This window comes from Cervus canadensis, chromosome 28 (genome assembly GCF_019320065.1).
Source record: "Cervus canadensis isolate Bull #8, Minnesota chromosome 28, ASM1932006v1, whole genome shotgun sequence".
NCBI lineage: Eukaryota > Metazoa > Chordata > Mammalia > Artiodactyla > Cervidae > Cervus > Cervus canadensis.
Window position 1 is genome coordinate 40,383,741 of NC_057413.1, and position 16,962 is coordinate 40,400,702.

A 16,962-nucleotide genomic window follows, 5' to 3' on the forward strand; every position below is an offset into this window, starting at 1 on the left:
ATTGGATCATGATCTTAGACTAAAATCTTTTTGGCTCATTGCACAGGTGATAGCTGTAAACATTGGGTGCGTCACTGTGAGGCCATGGAGACCCGAGGCCAGTGGGCGCAGAAGCTGGTGACAGAATTTCAGAGTAAGATGGAGAAGTGGCATGAGGAGACAGATCTGAAACCACCCTGGCACCTGGGAGTAGACTCTTCCTTCCGGAGGAAAGTAGGTGGGTTATGAGGAGCTGGAGGAATCCCATAACTTTGTCACTTGACATTTGCCTTTGAGTATCCAGTGGCAATAAAGCACTGGCCTGGCTAATGATGCTAACTTTATCATACCAAGAGACATTCATGACTTCTTTTCTTTATGGGTCCTGTTTGTCTCCAGGCAGAGCTACAATGAGGAAGAGCAGTTGTTAGCATCTCTATTCAATATTTATCTCTGTTGCCTTGGTCTGAAGGAGAAGATGATTTTTGAGTTCCCTCCAGAAGCTTGCCAGTGTTGACAAGCTCTTTTCTACATGTACCGTTAACGATCTTAAAGAGTTTTTACTTTCTGAATTCTGTTAATAATGAGAATTGAGTGTATCCAAATCTCTTTCCCACCTTCTTATTTTTACTAGATTCTTTCTCCAGTCCTCGAAAGAACCCCCTTGAAAGAAGCCCGTCTCAGGGCCAGCAGACAGTTTTTCGGCCTCCAGCATGGAATCGCCTGCGCTCTAGCTGCTTGGTCATAAGGGTGGATGACTTGGACATCCACCAGGTAAGGAGCCCATGATATGGGGAAACAGGGCTGCAAAGAGGCAGGGAAGCAGTTCATTCATTCATGTCTCTGCTTTTTAACACGCTGTGTAGGTTTGTCATAGCTTTTCTTCCAAGGAGCAAGCATCTTTTAATTTCATGACTGCAGTCACCATCTGCAGTGACTTTGGAGCCCAAGAAAATAGTCTGTCACTGTTTCCATTTTTTCCCCATCTCTTTGTCATGAAGTGAGAAGTGATGGGACCAGATGCCATGATATTCTTTTTTTCTTTTTTCTTTTTCTTTTTGTTTTTTCATTTTTCATTTATGTTTTCTTTTTGTTTTGATATTAGTTTTTTGAATGTTGAGCTTTAAGCCAGCTTTTTCACTCTCCTCTTTCACTTTCATCAAGAGGCTCTTTAGTTGCTCTTCGCTTTCTGCCATAAGGTTGGTGTCATCTGCATATCTGAGGTTATTGATATTTCTCCCGGCAATCTTGATTCCATCTTGTGCTTCTTCCAGCCCAGTGTTTCTCATGATGTACTCTGCATATAAGTTAAATAAGCCAGGTGACAATATACAGCCTTGACGTACCCCTTTCCCAATTAGGAGCCAGTCCATTGTTCCATATCTGGTTCTAACTGTTACTTCTTGACCTGCATACAAATTTCTCAGGAGGCAGGTCAGGTGGTCTGGTATTCCCATCTCTTTAAGAATTTTCCACAGTTTGTTGTGATCCACACAGTCAAAAGCTTTAGCATAGTCAATAAAATATAAGTAGATGTTTTTCTGGAATTCTCTTGCTTTTTCTGTGATCCAACAGATGTTAGCAATTTCATCTCTGGTTCCTCTGCATTATCTAAATCCAGCTTGAACATCTGGAAGTTCTCGGTTCACATACTGTTTGAAGCTTAGCTTGGAAATTTTGAGTATTACTTTGCTAGCGTGTGAGATGAGTGCAGTTGTGCAGTAGTTTGAGCATTCTTTGGCATTGCCTTTCTTTGGGATTGGAATGAAAACCAACATTTTCCAGTCTCGTGGCCACTGCTGAGTTATCCAAATTTGCTTGCATATTGAGTGCAGCACTTTCACAGCATCATCTTTTAGGCTTTGAAATAGCTCAGCTGGAATTCCATCGCCTCCACTAGCTTTGTTCATCGTGATGCTTCCTAAGGCCCACCTGACTTCGCACTCCAGGATGTCTGGCTCTAGGTGAGTGATCACACCATTGTGGTTATCTGGGTCATTGAGATCTTTTTTTGTATAGTTTTTCTGTGTATTATTGCCACGTCTTAATATCTTCTGCTTCTGTTAGGTCCATACAATTTCTGTCCTTTATTGAGCCCATCTTTGCATGAAATGTTCCCTTGATATCTCTAATTATCTTGAAGAGACCTCTAGTCTTTCCCATTCTATTGTTTTCCTCTATTTCTTTGCATTGAGCACTGAGGAAAGCTTTCTTATCTTTCCTTGCTATTCTTTGGAACTCTGTATTCAGGTGGGTATATCTTTCCTTTTCTCCTTTGCCTTTCACTTCTCTTCTTTTCTCAGCTATTTGTAAGGCCTCCTCAGACAACTGTTTTGCCTTTTTGCATTTCTTCTTCTTGGGATCAGATCTAATCCCTTGACTCTATTTGTCACTTCCTCTGTATAATTGTGAGGGATTTGATTTAAGTCATACCTGAATGGTCTAGTGGTTTTCCCTACTTTCTTCAATTTAAGTCTGAATTTGGCAATAAGGAGTTCATGATCTGAGCCACAGTCAGCTCCTGGTCTTGTTTCTGCTGACTGTATAGAGCTTCTCCATCTTTGCTGCAAAGAATATAGTCAATCTGATTTTGGTATTGACCATCTGGTGATGTCCATGTGTAGTGTCTTCTCTTGTGTTATTGGAAGAGGGTGTTTGCTATGACCAGTGTGTTCTCTTGGCAAAACTCTCTTAGCCTTTGCCCTGCTTCATTCTGTACTCCAAGGTCAAACTTGCTTGTTACTCCAAGTATCTCTTGACTTCCTAATGTTGTATTCTAGTCCTCTATGATGAAAAGGGCATCTATTTTTGGTGTTAGTTCTAGAGGGTCTTGTAGGTCTTCATAGAACCATTTAACTTCAGCTTCTTTGGTATTAGTGGTTGGGGCATAGATTTGGATTACTGTGATATTGAATGGTTTGCCTTGGAAATGAACAGAGATCATTCTGTCGTTTTTGAGATTGCACCTAATTACTGCATTTCGGACTCTTGTTAGCTATGATGACTACTCCATTTCTTCTAAGGGATTCTTACCCACAGTAGATGTAATGGTCTGATATAATTCCTCTGAATACCCCACTACAAACCTTTCATGAAAAAGATGAACTCATAGGTCGTGTTTGTCAGGAGTGAGAATGCCTGGCATCCATGTGAAAATCACTCTACTCCCTGTGACAGACACTGGAAGAATTATAGAGGCTTTATCCTACCTCAGAGGAAACTGAGGAAATTCTGTTTGGGGTGCGGTACAGATGCTAACAGCCACTTGTCTTTGCCTAGGTTTCAACAGCTGGACAGCCCAGTAAGAAGCCATCGACACTCCTGTCCTGCAGTCGGAAGCTTCACAACCTCCCTACTCAGGTCTCTGCCATTCATATTGAGTTCACAGAGTATTACTTCCCTGATAATCAGGAGCTGCCAGGTAAGCATCTGCCCTGGTCATTTCTTGCTGTCTAACTCATCCTGTTCACAATAGTCAGCCTTGGAGTCTCCGCTCCTAGTCTGTTGGTTAGGAGTTTTAGTTGTTTGAGTTAGTGTAGCACACTTTTGTTGAAAACTCTGCCCTGAAGATTCCTTGGCTCTCTCTTTTTAATTTATTTATTTTTGGCTGTGCTGGGTCTTTGGCTGCGCGTGGGCTTCCTCTAGTGGCGAGCAGAGGCTCGTCTCTGGCTGCAGTGCATGGACTTCTCACTGTTGGCGTCTCTTGTTGCGGTGCACAGGCTCTGGGTGCACGGCTCTGCAGTTGTGGCACACGGGCTTAGTTGCCCTCTGGCACATGGGATCTTCTGGACCGGGGGTCAAACCCGTGTCCCGTACATTAGGACCACCAGCGAAGTCCGATACCTTTGCTCTCTTGGTAATAAAATGAATATTAGTTGGTAAGTAAGAGTCAAGCTGCTACTTCATTCATGTCGATTCTTTTTTCTCTGCTTTCCAGTTCCCTGTCCCAATCTTTACATTCAGTTAAATGGTCTGACATTTACTGTGGATCCTGTCAGCTTACTCTGGGGAAACCTCTTCTGCCTGGATTTGTACCGCAGCTTGGAGCAGTTCAAAGCTATCTACAAGCTGGAAGATTCCAGCCAGAAAGATGAACATCTGGACATCCGCCTGGATGCCTTCTGGTTGAAGGTAGGGTAGAGAGTGGGATTTCTGTTCCCTGTTGGCAGCCACAGTTGCATTTCTACCATGACTGTAATTCAAGGTTCTGCACTGCCCATTGGATAGAAGGAAAGCAGTTTCACAACCCAAGTGGTCTGTCACGCATGTATTAATGGTGGGTTGCAGAGATGCTCAGCTGGCCATTCTGAACTGGGTCTCATTTTCTCTCTGAAGGTGAGCTTCCCGCTGGAGAAGAGAGAGCGGGCTGTGGTGCATCGTCCCCAGTCCCTTGTCCTGTGTGCCTCAGGCATGACTGCCACCAATACCCGTCACGCTCCACACTGTAGCCGTCCAGACCTCCAGAGTCTCTTCCGGGGTTTTGCTGCTACTGAGTTCTTTCATTCCAGTTATGTTCAGTTTCCCAAGGTACCAGGTGGCTTCAGCCTTCTGCACATGTTTTTTATAGATCACGCCTTCCAGATAGATTCCTGCCTCCCACAGTCTAGTGTCCTCCCCCCTCAGAGGCTTAAGGCTTCCCAGGACCTCTGGTCCATCCACTTCACCCAGATCTCCTTGGACTTTGAGGGAACAGAGAACTTCAAAGGCCGCACCCTGAACTTTGTGGCCGCCTTCCCCTTGTCCATTTGGGCCTGCCTACCCCTCCGCTGGCAACAAATGCAGGCACGGAAGCTCCGTATGGCCACAGAAGGGAGGCTGAAACCATCCGCCAGCTTTGGCAGTCCTGTCCATTCTGAGGCCCTTGCCCCTGACACTGTGTCCCATCAGAGGTCAAAGACTGAGCATGATTTGAAAAGCCTGTCAGGCCTTCCGGAAGTCATGGAGATCCTGAAAGAAGGCAGCGGCAGTGTGGACAGCAAAGGGCCTCTGATGGAGCTGGAGGACACGGCGGGCGTGCACATGCTTGTGCACTCCCCTGCGCATGTCCGCCTGCGGCTCGACCACTACCAGTACCTGGCTCTCCTTCGCCTGAAGGAGGTGCTGCAGGGTCTTCAGGAGCAGCTGACTAAGGATACAGAGGCCATGATGGGGGCTCCCCTGCAGAACCAGACGGCCTGCATTGGCATCCTCTTCCCCAGCGCGGAGGTGGCTCTGCTTATGCATCCTCCCCCTGGGGCTGATGAGGCTGACTCTGAGGGTTCAGATACCACCAGCCTCATAGATTCAGAGCTCTCTGCTTCAGAGGACCGGGAGCTGAAGTCTGACGCCTCCTCAGAACAAGGCCCAGCAAGCCCCAAGAAGGTTCTGGAAGACGGTGGCATTGAACATCTGGATGCATCCCAGGACAGGCCATTGCCTCTCCACAACAACAGAGAAGTACAGGATGCAGGTTCTCTTGCCCAGCAGGAGGCAGGGAAGGGCCACGAGGCAGTTGATTCCTTACAGGCCAAGAGACTGAGCAGAGCCCAAGCATCTGACTCACCAGCTGAGTTGAAGGCCCCAGGGAGCAGGGATTCTGCTGTGAATGGTCAGGGCGAGCTCATCCCCTTGAAGAATATAGAGGGAGAATTATCCAGTGCTATTCACATGACCAAGGATGCCACCAAGGAGGCACTGCATGCCACCGTGGACCTCACCAAGGAAGCTATGTCCCTGACCAAGGATGCCTTCAGCCTGGGCAGAGACCGAATGACCTCCACCGTGCACAAGATGCTGTCTCTGCCGCCGGCCAAGTGAGTGGTTCTCTGCCTCCCTCAGTTGCCTCATCTTTGCCTTCGAGCTGTGGCCACGGGGCTCGGGCCTCCTGCCACGCACGCTTGTAGACTGGGAAGTGCTTGTAGTCCAGGAGTGTGTGTAAAATGGGCTAGTTAATGTGGCAAAGGCTTTAGTTTTCAGAGCTGTCTGGAGAGCAGCAGAAGAACTTTCAGGTATTTAGAGGATAATAGGTATTTCAGTCAGAGATTTTCTTTTCAGGACTACATCTAATCCTGTGATGGGGGAGAACCCAGAATTATAGTAAAATAACAGAATCCCATGAATTTTCACATGCCTCCATGTATCTTAGTCTGGTCTTGGGCAATTTTCAAGTCAACATTTATTGCTTCATAGCATCAAGTTATCTCTTTCACTGATTCCCTATTATTGATACAGATACACTGTATCAGAATAATAATGCCAGTATGATATTTTATTCTTTTCTGTGGGCCCTCGTGTAATGTTTTATTTGACGTAATCCCACAACAGCCTGAGGAGTTCACTGCAGATGTTTGTAGCCCAATTCATAGCTGAGGAAATGGAGGCTTCAGAGACCAGAGCCCATGGATCCTGTCTTTTATACATTGAAAAGCGGGAGCTTTGGATTTGCTCTTTCTGGTACACCTATCAATGTCTGCCAGGGTAATAAAGAAGGGAGGATTTCATCCATTCATGTAACAAATATTTTCTGATCCCTTACTCTGCACGAGGCCCTGTGTTAGGCATTGGGGCTATAGTAGGGAGTAAGCAGAAAACAGAAATGTGCAATCAGAAGGGAGGGAAGGTATAGATTTCTTCCACGAGTGTCTGTGCTTTCAGAAAAGGTAATGAGAACTATGGAAAATCTTTGCTGAGAAGATCAATGGATTTAGAGCTTTTGTTTAAGAGGATTTTCTTAAATCGGTCTCAAAGCAAAGCCTGCAAGTGGGCTACTATCTGCTTGGCCAAGGTAGCCTAGGAGGAAAGAAAAGGAAAGCTTAAACGATAAGTTATATAATAATACTAGGCAACATTTATTGACTGCTTTCTATGTGTCAGAAACTGTCCTAAATATTACAATATTAACCCAATGAATTATTATAGGAACCCTATAAGGAAGGAACTAATATCACTCCCCACTTTACAGATGAGGAAACAGGCTCAGAGAGGTAAGAAACTTGCTCGAGGTCATACCGCTTGTGAGTGTTAGGGTGAGGACTGAGAGCCTGAGCCCCCAGTCACCAAGTGTGCTGCCTCTTCCAAACGGAGACGAGTGAGGGGTGGGGACAGAGAGGTGAGGGGGAAAAGAAAGGTGCGTAACACAGACTCGTTCAAGCTCCAGCACCGCTTCCCCCGCCCAGGCCCGTGGCCTTTGCTCAGGCCCCTTTCCCCAGGGCCCCCTGCGCAGTCAGCCCTGCCAGTCCGTCCATCCGGGGCATTTGTAACTGCGCAGTCACTCACACGTCTCTGAAGTAGTCATCTTTTTCCTTGGCTGCTCTCTTCCTTTCATCCTGTAAATGTAACTGTTCCACAGCACTAGGCTATCCATATTCTGATCACTTTTATCATCATTTTATTTTTTAAATTATAAAAATGGGGTCTTCCCTGGCAGTCCAGTGATTAAGACTCCATGTTTCCACCATAAAGGGCCTGGGTTCAGTCTGTGGCTGGGGAACTAAGATCCTGCATGCCACGTGGCATGGCACCCACCCCACCGAAAAATTATCAAAATAATTTGTGTTCATTTTGTCGACAATGTAGAAAATAATAAAGAAGAAAACATAAAAGTCACTGTAATGACACTATCCCGTGCATGCGTGGCATGCTCAGTTGCTGCAGCCGTGTCCGACTCTTTGCGACCCGCTGGATTGCAACCCACCAGGCTCCTCTGTCCATGGAATTCTCCAGGCAAGAATACTGGAGTGGGTTAGCATGCCCTCCGTCAGGGGATCTTCCCAACCCAGGAATCGATACCATGTCTCTTATGTCTTCTGAATTGGCAGGCAGGTTCTTTACCATTGGCACCACCTGGAAAGCCTGACACTATCCAGAGATAGCCCTTATTGACTTTTGGATCTTCCAGATTTTATACATATATTTGTGTATCCATGTGAATGCTTGTACGTGTTTACACATATGAAGTACACACATTTTTAAAATAGGATTATGTTATTTCTATAGAATATAGAAAATTTCCAGTTTTATTCACTTTGTTTAATTATGAATAGATTCCCATTCATGAAGTATTTGAATATGTAATTTTTAATTGCTCTATTTTTGTTGTTGTTCAGTTGCTCACTTGTGTCCGACTCTTTGTGACCCCATGCACTGCAGCACGCCAGGCTTCCCTGTCCTTCACCAACTCCTGGAGCTTGTCAAACTCATGTCCATCGAGTCGGTGATGCTATCCAACCATCTCATCCTCTGTCGTCCCCTTCTCCTCCTGCCTTCAATCTTTCCCAGCATCAGGGTCTTTTCCAGTGAGTCAGTTCTCATCAGGTGACCAGAGTATTGGAGCTTCAGTTTCAACATTAGTCCTTCCCATGAATATTCAGGACTGATCTCCTTTAGGATGGACTGGTTTGATCTCCTTGCAGTCCAAGGGACTCTCAAGAGTCTTCTCCAACACCACAGTTCAAAAGCGTCAATTCTTTGGCAAATTGCTCTATTACATTCTTGCAAATAGATGTATCATAATTTATTCATCCAATTCACAGTCTAGACTGAGGGGAGTCATTTAGTCTGGTTCTACTTTTTTCTCAGGTGAAACCAATGCTGTGTTAAATGTTCTTATTTTTGTGAACATGACTCTTTATTCATATCTAAATCTTTAGAATAAAACCTGGGAAGTGGAATTATTGGGTCACACACTACAAACATTTTAAGGTTCTTGATGAATTTGCCAAACTTTCAGATTTAGATCATTCTGCATTTTTGAAAACATTTTGTTAACTTTGAACAATATAGGAGTTAGGGGCACTGAATCTCTGTGCAGTTGAAAATCTGCAGGTAACTTATAGTTGGCCTTACCTATAAAATGATGCCGGCATATCTGTGGTTTCAACACATCCATGGATTCAACTAACTGTAGATCATGTACTATGTGTGCATGTTCAGTCGCTAAATCATGCCCAACTCTTTGCGATCCCATGGACTATAGCCCGCCAGGCTCCTTTGTCCATGGGATTTCCCAGGCAAGTATACTGGAGTGGGTTGCGATCTCCTTCTCCAGGGCATCTTCCTGACTCAGGGATTGAACCTGCGTCTCCTGCATTGCAGGTGGATTCTTTACCACTGAGCCACCTGGGAAGCCCTGTAGTACTATATTATGTACTATTGAGAAAAGATTACATATAAGTGGACCTGTGCAGTTCAAACCTGTGCTGTTCAAGGGTCAGCTGTACTTTTTCTCTTGGTTATTTTGTCCATTGCCTCACTTCTGCAGGAGTCCTTGTTTTCAGTCCTGACTTCCTTCCCTCCCCTGCTGTTCCTTTAAAACTATCTACTGTACATAGTTCCACATGGATCTCCAGGGGTGCCTTAAACCTCACATATGTAAAACTAAATTCCTTATCCCAGACCAGCTGTTTTTTTCTTTCCTCATTCTCCTGCTCATTCAAGCTCTGCCTCTTCCAGGCATTTGTCAGGTTCTGACCATACTTTTAAACTTAGGCATACTTTAGAATCATCTGGAAGCTTGTTAAAACACAGACTGCTGAGCCCTACCCCCAGAGTTCCTCTTCTAGGAGGTCTGAGATGAAGCCTGAGAAGTTACTTTTTAATGAATTCCCCTTTAGAGGAATTCCCCTAATGCTCCTAAGAGGGTGACACTGTACAGGGCTCTAGGGAGTCTCACATCAGTTTTTCCTGTCTGCTCCCACAGGTGGAGTATTTTAGTAAACTACTAGTTGATTTCCTTGTTGGATGTCTTTCTGTCTCTAGCTTATTTGAAAAAGGCAGGTCAAAAAAAAAAAAAAAAAAAAAGGAAGGTCAAACTTCCTAAAACACAGGTATAATCCTATTATTTCCCTATTCTAAACCTTTCTGGCTTTTTCTTTATTCTGAGTTGAGTTTGACCTTCTTAGTGTGGCATTATCAATTATTTTGACATATCCATATGACACATTATTGTTTTTTTTTTGAAAAATAGACTGTTTTCTAGAGCAGTTTTAGCGTCATAGCAATATTGAGTGGGCAGTACCGAGATTTCTCATCTGCCTCCAACACGTCACAGTTTTCAGAGCACTTTCATGCATTGTCTTTTATCCAGGGTTTCCTATGATCTGGCTGGTTTCCTATGATCATGTGGTTAAGTGAAAAAAAGCACTTAGCAAGAAGTTAGGAGACTTGGGTTCTACTTAATTCTTTTAGCTGAAACTGAGTCAGTTTCTTCACCTATAACACAGGAGGGTGTACTCAAAAGGTCTTTACAAGTTTCTTTAAGGAAACCTTTTAACTTTATCTTCTGTTGCATTCCCCCAGCAAAGCCCATGCCCCAGCTGAGCTGAGCTGCTTGCTGGTCTCCAAGGTGCATTTTGCTTTCTGGTGTCACAGCTTTGTTCAGGCTGTTTCTTCCCCACAGAAGGGCCTCTGTGCTGTCTGCTTCACAGTCCTTCAAGGACCACCTCACACATCATGTCTTTCCTCAGAGCCATTCTTGATGCCCTTCTCTTTATCCTTTCCCTTTTTTGGTGTTGTCTAGCCTTTGGCTTGTACCCCTGTCCCTCTTACAGGGTGTGACTTACTACCATTTAATGTTACTTGTGTTTAGTCCCCTCTCCTGATAGAATACACTTTCTTTGAGGACAGGGGGTGTCTTATTCATCACTGCCCACCACTGCCCTGCGTCTTGTATGGTGCTTTGTATGCAGAAGTTATTCAGTAAATGCTTGAGGAATGACTTTGGGTACAACTCATAAACACCAAGGCTGTAGGTAGTAGGTCTCTGCTATACATAGGATAATCCTGAATAACCTTGACATTTGACAATGGAGAACTGCCTGTGCAGTTTGAAATGCTGGAATAGGAGGGTTCAGAAAGGCCCAGCAGTTGAAAAATGGTATGACCCCCCTTCTACAGAAGGTAATAGTTGACATCAAAGTTTATGCTTACAATAACTGTCTGGGCTGAAAAGGATGGGTATTGCAAGGGAATGAAACAACGTGCCTCCTAAGCCACATTCATGGTTTCTGTTTTTGTTTTTCATACAGGGAGCCTGTGGCCAAGGTAGATGAAGGGGTGGCAGCCCCTGTAAGTGGAGGTGCTGCCCGACTCCGATTTTTCTCCATGAAGAGGACAGTATCCCAGCAGTCATTTGATGGCGTCTCGTTGGATAACAGCGGCCCTGAAGACCGGATTTCGGTGGACAGTGACGGCAGTGAGAGCTTTGTGATGCTCTTGGAGTCTGGTAGGTGGAAGCGAGCCAGGCAGAGTTGGAGAGCCTCAAGAGGGTTCTTCTGATGTCTGTACTGAGACCGGCAGGATGCAGAACGAGCTGAGCTTTGATAAAGCAGATATTTTCTTAATCAAAACCAAAGAAGAGTGAAATTTTAGTGGATTTGTGACTCTGAATTTATCCTCACGTCTTCTAGGTTATGGATAGGTACTTGACCCTTATCACAGAACAACGCTCAAAGAAGAGAGCACTAGTCTTACAGCCTGGAGCGGTGGCAGTGGGGTTAATTATGTGGCCCTATCAACGGGGTGTGTGTGTGTGTGTGTGTGTGTGTGTGTTGCCTATCTTTTGCTTAACTGTGTATTTCATTGTTGGAAAATAACTAGAAGCTTTTTGTCTATAGTAAAATGAGTAACTTTCAGGAGTTAGATTAAACCCCACTAGGAGTTAGACTAGTTCTTTCAGCTTATCGAAATGAAGACTTTTAAAATCGTCCCTTGTGTGCATGCTAAGTTGCTTCAGTTGTGTCCGACTCTTTGCAACCGTATGGACTGTAGCCTGCCAGGCTCTCTGTCCATGGGATTCTCTAGGCAAGAATACTGGAGTGGGTTGCCATGCCCTCCTCCAGGGGATCTTCCCTACTCAAGGATCGAACTCGCGTCTCTTGTGGCTCCTGCATTGCAGGTGGATTCTTTACCACTGAGTAACCAGGGAAGCCTAAAATCGTCACTTAAGAGTATCTAAATGAAAATAAAATAAAAAGAGAATATCAATCCAGTCCAATCACTCAGTCGTGTCCAACTCTTTGCGACCCCATGAACTGTAGCACGCTAGGCCTGCCTGTCCATCAACAACTCCCGGACCTTGCTTAAACTCATGTCCATTACATCATGATGCCATCTAGCCATCTCATCCTCTGTCATCCCCTTTTCCTCCCACCTTCAATCTTTCCCAGCATCAGGGTCTTTTCAAATGAGTCAGTTCTTCACATCAGGTGACCAAGTTTTAGAGTTTCAGCTTTAGCATCAGTCCTTCCAATGAACATTCAGGACTGATCTCCTTTAGGATGGACTGGTTGGATCACCTTGCAGACCATGGGACTCTCAAGAGTCTTCTCCAACACCACAGTTCAAAAGCATCAATTCTTTGGCACTCAACTTTCTTTAAAGTCCAACTCTCACATCCATACATGACTAATGGATACACCATAGCTTTGACTAGACGGAACTTTGTTGGTAGAGTAGTGTTTCTGCTTTTTAATAAGCTGTCTACATAGCTTTTCTTTCAAGGAGCAAGTGTCTTTTAATTTCATGGTCATGAAGTTATGCCTCAGTTCAGTTCAGTCGCTCAGTCGTGTCTGACTCTTTGCGATCCCCGCATGCCAGGCCTCCCTGTCCACCACCAAGTCCTGGAGTCCACCCAAACCCATGTCCATCGAGTCAATGATGCCATCCAACCATCTCATCCTCTGTTGTCCCCTTCTCCTCCTGCCCTCAATCTTTCCCAGCATCAGGGTCTTTTCAAATGAGTCAGCTCTTCACATCAGGTGGCCAAAGTATTGGAGTTTCAGCTTCAGCATCAGTCCTTCCAATGAACACCCAGGACTGATCTCCTTTAGGATGGACTGGTTGGATCTCCTTGCAGTCCAAGGGACTCTCAAGAGTCTTCTCCAACACCACAGTTCAAAAGCATCAATTCTTTGGCATTCGGCTTTCTTTATAACTCTCACATCTATACATGACTACTGGAAAAACCATAGCTTTGACTAGATGGACCTTTGTTGGCAGAGTAATGTCTCTGCTTTTTAATATGCTGTCCAGGTTGGTCATAACTTTTCTTCCAAGGAGCAAGCATCTTTTAATTTCACAGCTGCAGTCACCACCTGCAGTGATTTTTGAGCCCAAAAAAGTAAAGTCTGCCACAGTTTCCACTGTTTCCTCATCTATTTGCCATGAAGTGATGGGACCAGATGTCATGGCAATTCTTATTTCATTTATTCTTCTGCCGTCTTCCCTTCTTCCCATATTAATGTGAAGGAAATCCCAACCATATCATTTTATCCATAAATATATAAATATTTTCATTACACATCTCTAGAAAATACAGATTTTTAACCAAATTAAAAGTTTTTAAAATTATGCTAAAATGTACATAACATAAAATTTACCATCGTAACTATTTTTAACTATGATTTAGTGGCATTAAGTACCTTCAGATTATTGTACAACCGTCACCCACTGTCTATCTCTAGAACCTTTATATCTTGCAAAACTGAAAGTCTGTACCCATTAAACAATAACTCCTCATTCCCTCTTCCACCAGACCCTAGCAACCACCATTCTACTTTCTGTCCGTATGAATTTGACCACTTTAGATACATGACTGGCTTATTTCATTTAACATGATGTCCCTGTGGTTCATTTATGTTGTATGTAGCATATGTCAGAATTTCCTTCCTTTTTAAGGCTAGTATTTATTTTTCATTTGTACCATATTTTGTTTAACTGTTCTTCAGTCCATAGACACTTGTGTTGCTTCCATTTACAGACTTTTTTCAACATGACCAAATACCATTGTCACACTTTAAAAAATTAACAATAATTCCCTAAATTCATTAAATATCCAGTTAGTCTTGAAATTTCCAGTTTTCTCATGAATGTCACAAATTTTTCGTTTTTATAGTTGTCACTAGAGATTGGATTTGAGTAGAATTTTTTGACTCTCCAAGTCTTGTTATCTTTCTTTTGCAGAGTCTGGTCCAGAATCTCTTCCACCGGGATCTCTTCCCAATGCTGTGGACAGTGCTGGTGCTCAAGGGAGCCCTGTTGTGGACAGTTACGGCCAGGGGTCACCGGAGGCCACCAGTTCGGTCTCACCCAGTGGGGAAGCCCTCAGTCTTCAGCTGGTCAGCTCTTCTGCTTTCTTCTCTGCAGAGGGTGGGCTCTCAGCTGGCAGCTTGGGACTCAGCTAAGCGAATCTCCCGTTACAGGTCTCAGTTCTGGTCCTGAAGGTGAATGAGGTGTCTCTGGGGATTGAGGTACGTGGTGAGGACCTGACTGTGGCCCTGCAAGCAGAGAAGCTGACCCTTCAGCAGCCGGGCACTGTGGGACTCTGGCAGTTCCTGCACGGACAGTGCCCAGGTGAGGATGGTGGGATCCCGGGAGAGCTGGTGGGATTTGCGCTGGGGTGGGGAGGAGGACAGTCGGACTGTCCTGTGCTCCAGGGGCAGCCAGCCTAGTGCCACGTCCTTGGTGCTTCTCTCCAGCAGCCATCAGAGGGAGGAAGAGGTCTAATGAAGCCTCCTTCTCACAAGGAGCCTCCCAGAGCCCTCACTGAGGCTTTGTGCTCGGTAGGCTAGTCTCCATCCTCACCTCTCAGGTGCTCCTTAGCCTCATATGGGAGGACGGTGTCCACGTCTTTGTGGGCTGCTAGCATCAAGCTGTATCTGATCAGGGAGCTTCTGATTCAGTCCTTTGATGTAAATTATCATTTATACTTTAAAGGATGGCAGAAAATATCTGGACTTAAACTACATGCTTCGTTTTTTAAAAATTATATTTTAAAATATTGAGTAGATATGCTTGTAAAGTAGAATGCTTGTCAAAATATATATATAAGGTCTAAAATAATCACAATACAATGAATGTATGTACCCACTACCTAGTTTAATAAATAGAATAGTACCATTAAGTTTGAGCCCTGGGAGCCCCTCTCCAGCACCTTCCTCTTGCCTCTCACCTATTATAGGGGATCGATCACTATCCTGAATTTGTATTTTTCATTTTCTTGCTTTACAATTCTTCTGCATTTTTTTTTTTTAATCAATGTATTATTTAGCTGTGCAGGCTTTCAAGTTTTTCTAAGTGGAATTATCGTTTATATTCTTTTGTGATTTTCACCTTTCAAGTACTATGATATTCTTCAAATCCTTCTAGGTTGTTGAGTTAGCTATAATTCATTCATTTTCACTACTTAATAATATTCTATTGTAGAAATGTATGACTTTAAAAAACTGCTTTAACGAGGTATAATATGCATACTAAGAAATTCACTCTTTGTGTGTACTTTCATAAATATTAGTAAGCTTACAGAGCTCTGCAACCATCACCATCACCCCCAAAATCTCTCATGTATTCTTTACTCTGTTTATTTCTTCATTCTATTCTGAACAGATATGTTTATTTCCAGGTTTTTTTGCTGTTTCAAATAGGATTGTTTTCACATGCCCATCCTTGTATATTTCTCCTGTTATGTATGTTGGAGAGTTTCTCCAGGTTTATATTCCTGAGGAAATAATTGCTAGGTCATTAGGGTAGGTATAGCTTTGATTTTGCTGGATAATGCCCATTTTTTTTCTCCAGAATAGTTGTACCAATTTACAGTTTTATAGGTTTGTAAGTTGTTTCATAGCTTTGGCTGCACCTGAGGTTATTCTTCATGCAGTTTCGAGTAAATTAGCATAGATCCTGCTTGGCTTCCTGAGAGAAAGATGAGAGGACCAAGACTTGGAGAAAGGAAGAGATGATCAAATTTAGCAGAGTTGAGGGTCTACTGTTTGTTTATTTGTTTTTGGCTGCACTGTAGGGCTTGTAAGATCTCAATTCCTCATCCAGGGGATGAACCTGGGTCCTAGCAGTGAAAGAATCGAGACCTAACCACTAGACCTCCAGGGAACTCCCGAGGGTCCTCTGTTTTAGCTTCACCTTGGCCGTTAGCCCACTGCCTCTGATTCTAAGCAAGACGAGCTTTTTAATTGGTCCTTACTGTCCCTTCCACCATGAGAGGCATTAGAGCACAGTGGCCAAGCCCATGGTCTTTGCAGTCAGGCAGCTTGCATGCAGCTCCTACCTTGCTACTTGCAAATTGTGTTACTTTGTTGGTTTTTAAAAAATTATTTATTTATTTTTGGCTACACTGGGTCTTCATTGCTGCATGTGGGCTTTCTCTAGTTGCAGTGTGTGGGCTTCTTACTGCAGTGGCTTCTGTTGTTGCAGAGCACAGGCTCTAGAACATGGGCTCCAGTAGTTGTGGTGCGAGGATCTTGCTGCCCTGTGGCATGTGGAATCTTCCCAGCACAGGGATCGAACCTGTGTCCCCTTCCTTGGCAGGCAGACTCTGAACCACTGGACCACCAGGGAAGTCCACAAGTTTTGTTACTTTGGCAAGTTACTCTCTGTGCCTTAGTTCTTTCATCTGTAAAATGGGAAGATAATAATACTTCTGGTACAGGGTTGTTATGAATATTCAGTTCAGTTCAGTTGCTCAGTCATGTCCAATTCTTTGCGACCCCATGGATTGCAGCACACCAGGCCTCCCTGTCCATCACCAACTCCTGGAGTTTACTCAAACTCACTCCATTGAGTCGGTGACGCCATCCAACCATCTCAGCCTCTGTCGTCCCCTTCTCCTCCCGCCTTCAATCTTTCCCAGAATCAGGATCTTTTCAAATGAGACAGTTCTTCGCATCAGCTGGCCAAAGTATTGGAGTTTCAGCTTCAGCATCAGTCCTTCCAATGAATATTCAGGACTGATCTCCTTTAGGATGGACTGGTTAGATCTCCTTGCAGTCTAAGGGACTCTTAAGAGTCTTCTCCAACACCATAGTTCAAAAACATCAATTCTTCGGTGCTCAGCTTTCCTTATAGTCCAACTCTTACATCCATACATGACTACTGGAAAAACCATAGCCTTGACTAGACCAACCTGTGTTGGCAGAGTAATGTCTCTGCCTTTTAATATGTTGTCTAGGTTGGTCATAACTTTTCTCTCAAGGAGTAAGCGTCTTTTAATTTCAT

The 16,962-nt window shown here is 44.1% G+C and overlaps 1 protein-coding gene across 3 annotated transcripts in view; it reads left to right on the top strand.

Annotated features, from left to right (window-relative positions):
• The window catches only part of UHRF1BP1 (UHRF1 binding protein 1), a 73,575-nt gene that overhangs the window by 48,438 nt on the left and 8,175 nt on the right, over positions 1-16,962 (top strand). For all 3 annotated transcript variants that reach the window (XM_043449826.1, XM_043449827.1, XM_043449828.1), the window contains 8 exons: positions 47-217; positions 614-753; positions 3,259-3,400; positions 3,917-4,110; positions 4,315-5,771; positions 10,983-11,179; positions 13,918-14,072; positions 14,157-14,307. In XM_043449826.1, coding sequence (XP_043305761.1) covers positions 47-217; positions 614-753; positions 3,259-3,400; positions 3,917-4,110; positions 4,315-5,771; positions 10,983-11,179; positions 13,918-14,072; positions 14,157-14,307 — 2,607 coding nt within the window. The remainder of the gene's footprint in view (positions 1-46; positions 218-613; positions 754-3,258; positions 3,401-3,916; positions 4,111-4,314; positions 5,772-10,982; positions 11,180-13,917; positions 14,073-14,156; positions 14,308-16,962) is intronic.